This window comes from Lactuca saligna, chromosome 9, assembly GCF_052625555.1.
Source record: "Lactuca saligna cultivar CGN05327 chromosome 9, ASM5262555v1, whole genome shotgun sequence".
In the NCBI taxonomy this organism is placed as follows: Eukaryota; Viridiplantae; Streptophyta; class Magnoliopsida; order Asterales; family Asteraceae; genus Lactuca; species Lactuca saligna.
Genome location: NC_136425.1, coordinates 143,540,471 through 143,546,760, shown reverse-complemented (window position 1 = coordinate 143,546,760; position 6,290 = coordinate 143,540,471). Strand labels below are relative to the sequence as shown.

Sequence of the window (6,290 nt, the reverse complement as noted above, 5' to 3'; positions counted from 1 at the left end):
TTTTTGCAATTTTTCTACAATTAAATATTTAAACGGGTAAAAGAAAAAAATTATTAGTAAGGTTAAAGTAATCTTTTTATATGTACAATGGGACATATATACTATAATTTGTTAAAAGCATAAGAATGCAACCTATTAACTTTTAAATTTAAGGACTAGACAATAATTTAATCTATAAAATATGTTGTTATTTTGTTCCAATCAATGACATACTTACTAATTGTTTTTGGCTAATATTATACATACCCCTAATTACTTCATATGCCACATGTATGAGTGAGTGTGTTAGTGTACACCCCATAATTTAACTTTTTACATGAGTATGATGTAAATATAATAGAACACTTGTTTTTGCGTCCCTTCAGTCATGTCTTAAATCTATACAAATTAATCATATGTAATTAGATTTTTTTATCCCTTGAGTCATGTCTTAAATCTATACAAAATCTATCATATGTAATTAGATATTTTAGAGCCAATACATTGTGAAAACAAGGAAATAAAACAAATTGCTATTTCTTGAGTTAAATGCAAGGAAAATATAAAGAATGTTGCTATTTCATCCTATACTTTTTTACCGAATTAATTTTTGTGCTAAATGCTAGAAATAAACAAAATACAATGTTATTTCTTGCATTCAATTTATTTGTTGACCAAATTATTTTTTTTGGTAAATTTTAAGTAGTTAGATAATTTAGGAAAAACCAATAAAAGTATGGTGTTTTTCTTGCATTTTAACCCTCTTACGTTAAATTTCAAAATATCAGGAACGAATGTTGAAACTAGAAAAGCAACGACCAAATATTTTGGAGAACCTTTCATGATTTCATTTAGCATGGTGCATATTAGTTAGGTAACATCCACGATAGATAGAATGCATCCTCCCTCATGCATTAGGTAATTACTATTTTCCAGTGAAAAAGAAATTCGTAAATGTAAGTTATAAAGTATATAAACGAAGAGACAATACATGCATTTTTATTAAATTCCATCATGTGTTATATATATATATATATATATATATATATATATATATATATATATATATATATATATATATAAAAGGTGTGGTTTAAATAAGAACCACAAAAGATTAAGAACCCCCATTAATTAGTAAATGTTTACATGATATTCTTATTAAACATGTTAAAATCCTTAATTTTTTTTTCTCTTTTTGATATGAAAAGAGCAAAATTGAAATTTTTGCAGACTAATATTTTCATTATTATATGCTTTCATATTTTAACACAAAACTTATATAAAATACAAGTTTATACAGTCCATTTATAGTTTAATACATAAAATTCACAATTTAATACAAACTATTTTACAACAATTCACAAACTCATAGAAATCAAAAACCTAAACTCTATTACCACCACCAAACGCTGCCAACAACCACCTGTAATATCATCGTAATCAACATTTCTTTTAAATCAGATTTGTAAATTAAGTCATGCATTAACAACTTAAATATTAAATTCACACTTTAATAAAACCATTTAATTCACTCATTTTGAATTAAATGCAAAACTACTAAAAAAAAACTAATACATTCTTACATACTTATAAAACACAAAAAATAAATATATTAAGAAGAATATCAACAAAAAAATTATATATAAATCATTCATATTTTAACATAAATTATAAAAAATTCACAGCAAAATACATTCAATTCACAGTTTAAATAGAAAATTCACAGTTTAATTCAGCAAAATACATTCAATTCATATGCATACCTTCAAATTTATAGGCTATTGCTAATTCTTTCAAAGTTTATTTACATAAATTTTCACAATTTAAATTTTACGTACTTTATTCAAAATTAGATAAAATCATATTTGTGTATAATGCTTCTTTTATCTTATATTTGATAAACAAACAAAAAACTTATAAATTATCACAACATAATATCAGTCAATTCACAACTTAATATACTATATTTACAGTTTCATATACAAAATTCACAGCTTAATATAATCAATTTATAGTTTGAACAACAAATTCACAGTTTAACACACAGAAAGTCACAACTTAATATATAAAATTCACAGTTTAATATACAAAAAGTATGCATTCACCACAATATTATTAACTTGAAACTCTTAATACAATCAATTCACAACTTAATACAATAAATTCTGAGTTTAATATACAAAATTCACAACTTAATATATTCAATTCACAGTTTAAACATGAAATCCACAACTTAATGCATTTAATTAATAGTTTAAAACACAAATATCACAATTTAAATTTTACATAATTTATTCAAATTTAGATACAATCATATATGTGTATAATGCTTCTTTCATTTTATATTTCAAAAGCAAACAAAAAAATTATAAAATAAATCCACGACTTAATACTAGTCAATTTACAACTTAATACAGTCAATTCACAATTTAATACACAAAATTCATAGCTTAATATAGTCAATCCACATTTTAAACAGAAAATACAGAACTTAATACAGTCAATTCACAGTTTAAAACATAAAAATCACAGCTTAATAACTAAAATTCACAGCTTAATGCAATAAATTCACAATTTAATACATAAAAAGTATGCATACACTATCATATTATCAATTTAAAACTATTAATCCAATAAATTCACAACTTAATACAAAAAAAATTCATAATTTTAATATACAAATATCACAAATTAATATAATCAATTCACAATTTAAATAGTAAATTCACAATTTAATGTGATCAGTTCACAGTTTAAAACACAAATATCACAACTTAATACACCAGTTCAATATAATGATTTGTTTATAATTCACAACTTAATACACCAACTTAAACATGGATTTGCAACTTAAAGACTCACAATAATTTATTTAGGTATTTCATCAAACACCTTGTATGTCAAAATTTAAGAATAAATAATATTTATTCCTTAACTTCCATAGAATAGTCTCATGATAAAAGTTTGTTTACTATATATTATACTATGTATTTTATTGTTAAATTAAAGCTTATATAATTTAAGAATTAATGTCTCTATAATTCTTAATTAGTCACCATCTTTATATGATTCTTAATAACCAATAACTTATATGCGTCAAAAGAAAAGTAAAAAAATGGAAAAGAATACATACCATTTTTTTATTATGCTCAGCACCTTTGGAAATGAAAATTTCTCGTTCCAAGCATAGTAATAGATTGATATCCTTGCACACTGTTCAAGCATCTCCAAAACGTCATTAAAGAACTTCAAAATCACTTCTCAAAATCTCCGATTTTAGTTCTAAACATAATTTATTTAAAAGTTCTCGCCAAAACAGATCTCATACGTAACCCACTGATCCTTTGAGAGAACAATTGTTTTTGCCGAAAATCATGACAAAAAAACACTGATCCTTTGATAGAACAATTTTAATGTTGATAAAATTTTGTTCAATGAATAATTTTGAAACTCAAAATCTAAAAAAAATATATACAAATAAAGAAAAAGTTGGGCATATATATCTAAACCGCTATCCTTTGTACTTTTATATTTTATTGGACTCGCATGAGTCAACAAGACCTGATAGTGCACCAAATGGACCACTTTTAGGCGAGCATATCCCATCATACGCTTCCAGATTTTGCAATTTAGAATCCTTGGTTCAGTGCCTATATAGCTTTCTCATGTGCTTCATTCTGTCTCTTTTATCTCACTACAAAACATCTAACAATAATTATTAGTTTCTGCACGAAATTCCAAACATGTTTTAAGAAAATTGTCGCTAATGACAACGAAAAGGGACCAAGAATCTTGACACATTTGCTAGACAACAGCAAAGAGCCAACGACTTACGACTCCTTATTCAAACAAAACAAAACCTTATAATTACTTCAGATCCGTTGAACAGAATCTGCATCTCCAATATGGCGGTAGAACTTGAACTCCAACCTCTGGATTCCACCAACGACAAAGACGACGACAACACAATAAGAACTGGTAAAAGACAGAGTAAAAAACACATTTTTTTGTGAGTTTTTTGGATTATTGAAAAGGGTACGTGTCTGAAACTATATGAATTGAAACCAGGCACGTTATGGAGCACGATTGCACATATCATAACAGCGGTGATTGGCTCCGGTGTATTGTCGCTGGCTTGGAGCACGGCGCAGCTTGGTTGGATCGGAGGTCCGGTTGCGTTGTTCTGCTTTGCGTTTGTGACGTACGTCTCTGCCACTCTTATGTCAGATTGCTACCGGTCACCTGATCCGATCACCGGAGCTAGAAACCGGTCTTTTACAGATGCTGTCAGAGTTATCCTCGGTGAAAAACAAGCATGGATATGCGGTTTGCTTCAGTATGTGAGCTTTTATGGAACTGGGATTGCTTATGTGGTGACGACAGCGACGTGTATGAGGTAAAAAGTAAAAACTCTCCTAATTACGTTTTCATTTTCGTTCATGACAATTCGTGTGATTAGTTAACGTCGGCGACTTTTCTTTCTTTCCATAAGTGCGATTCGTAAATCCGGTTGCTATCATACACAAGGACACGATGCTGAGTGCTACTACAAACGCAACATTTACATGTTGTTGTTCGGAGTGGTGGAGGTTGTAATGTCACAGATACCGGATTTCCATAGCATGGTGTGGGTGTCTGTTGTTGCAGCGGCGATGTCGTTTTGCTACGCTTCTATTGGTTTCGGGCTTGGTTGTGCTCAAGTAATTGGTATGATATGATATGATTAGATTAAGACATTAAGTGATTAATTAACAACAAACGCCTTCATAATTCATATTTCAATCTCAGTTTTGATTTATTTCATGACATGAAAACAGAAAATGGTACGATCGCCGGGAGCATCACCGGAGCTCCGGCTGCTAGTGTAGCTCACAAATTATGGATAACTTTTCAAGCACTTGGGGACATAGCATTCGCGTATCCATATGCTATTATCCTTTTAGAAATTCAGGTTAGAATTAATTTCCGTTATGATAAATGATAATCATAAGATCTATATATATATATACATGTTACATGGTGTTTGATGAAATAAGTTGAAACTTGAAGGATACTGTGAAGTCGCCACCAGCGGAGAACAAGGTTGCAAAAAGGGCGTCGGCGATTGCGATTCTGTTGACGACTTTTTTCTACCTTGGATGTGGATGCTTTGGATATGCAGCCTTTGGGAAGGATACACCTGGAAATCTTTTGACAGGATTTGGATTTTACGAGCCTTATTGGCTTGTTGACTTTGCAAATGCATGCATTATAATACATCTGATCGGAGGATATCAAGTAAATCTTCATTTTCTTGGTGACCTTAAAAGTCAAATTGTTTCTTTTTGTAAAGTTAATTACAACTTTTTGTTTTTATTGAAACAAAAGCTATTCAGTCAGCCAGTATTTGCGTTTTCCGAGAGATGGTTCACCGGAAAGTTCCCCAACAGTGGATTTCTGACGAAGTTCTATGAACTGAAGCTGCCATTGTTGCCGGTTTTTCGATTAAATCTGTTCAGGCTATGTTTTAGAACAGCTTACGTGGCATCAACCACCGGAATTGCGTTGGTGTTTCCATACTTCAATGAGATTTTGGGTGTGTTGGGAGCATTGAACCTGTGGCCGTTGGCCATATATTTTCCGGTGGAGATGTATATAGTGCAACGAAGGGTGGAAGCTTGGAGCAGAAAGTGGGTGGTTCTTGAAATATTCAGTGGCGTTTTGATGGTGGTGTCGGTGGTGGCTCTGGTTGGATCGGTAGCTGGACTCATTGAAGCAAAATCGAAGTAGTTGAAATCGAGTAATCTCATTATATATATAGTAAATCAATTTCATAGGTTTAGATGCATATTTATAAATGAAATGAAAATTGTTAGATGCATATTTATGTGGTTTTTCCAATGAAAATTATATATTTTGGGCCTATTTAATGAGTTATTTAACATTCTATAATTTCTTATATTTGTTAGGGATATTTACAAAAATCTATAATAATAATAATAATAATAATAATAATAATAAAGAAAGAAAATCTACAAAAATAGTCTTTCTAACTTATAAAATAGTCCATGTTTTAATAGAAGTGGACCCTGCTTCTCATAAAATTATATAAATAATTCATGCTAAAAGAAAAATTACATAAATTATCCTTGTGTTATACAAAACTAAAGAAATGATCAATTGTCTAATAACAAAATACTGAATGTTCCCTTTGGAAGAGAACGTTATAAAAATTATATGCAAAAGATAAGATTAAAAAATCAACGCAAGGCGTGAGCCACCCCACCAGTTAACCAAAATATTCCATCGGCACTACATTTCAAGTTCAATAG

General features: G+C 29.6%; 1 protein-coding gene and 1 long non-coding RNA gene across 3 annotated transcripts; one reads left to right on the top strand and one right to left on the bottom strand.

The window, feature by feature from the left end:
• Window positions 1–1,309: 1,309 nt before the first annotated feature.
• On the bottom strand, window positions 1,310–4,053 carry LOC145017613 (uncharacterized). 2 transcript variants are annotated; one of them, XR_013666594.1, is made up of 3 exons: window positions 3,840–4,053; window positions 3,113–3,673; window positions 1,310–1,402 (listed from the first exon to the last, which is right to left on the bottom strand). It is a non-coding gene; the product is annotated as an uncharacterized LOC145017613 (long non-coding RNA). The 2 variants fall into 2 exon arrangements; XR_013666595.1 differs by lacking the exon at window positions 3,840–4,053 and having other exon boundaries at window positions 3,113–3,192; window positions 3,541–3,670.
• LOC145017612 (putative amino acid permease 7) lies at window positions 3,687–5,883 on the top strand. The gene is made up of 6 exons (XM_078975607.1): window positions 3,687–3,957; window positions 4,048–4,375; window positions 4,472–4,686; window positions 4,797–4,930; window positions 5,029–5,256; window positions 5,347–5,883. The coding sequence occupies exons 1-6, from the start codon at window positions 3,885–3,887 to the stop codon at window positions 5,746–5,748; spliced, it is 1,380 nt and encodes a 459-aa protein (XP_078831733.1). The 5' UTR covers window positions 3,687–3,884; the 3' UTR covers window positions 5,749–5,883.
• Window positions 5,884–6,290: the final 407 nt, after the last annotated feature.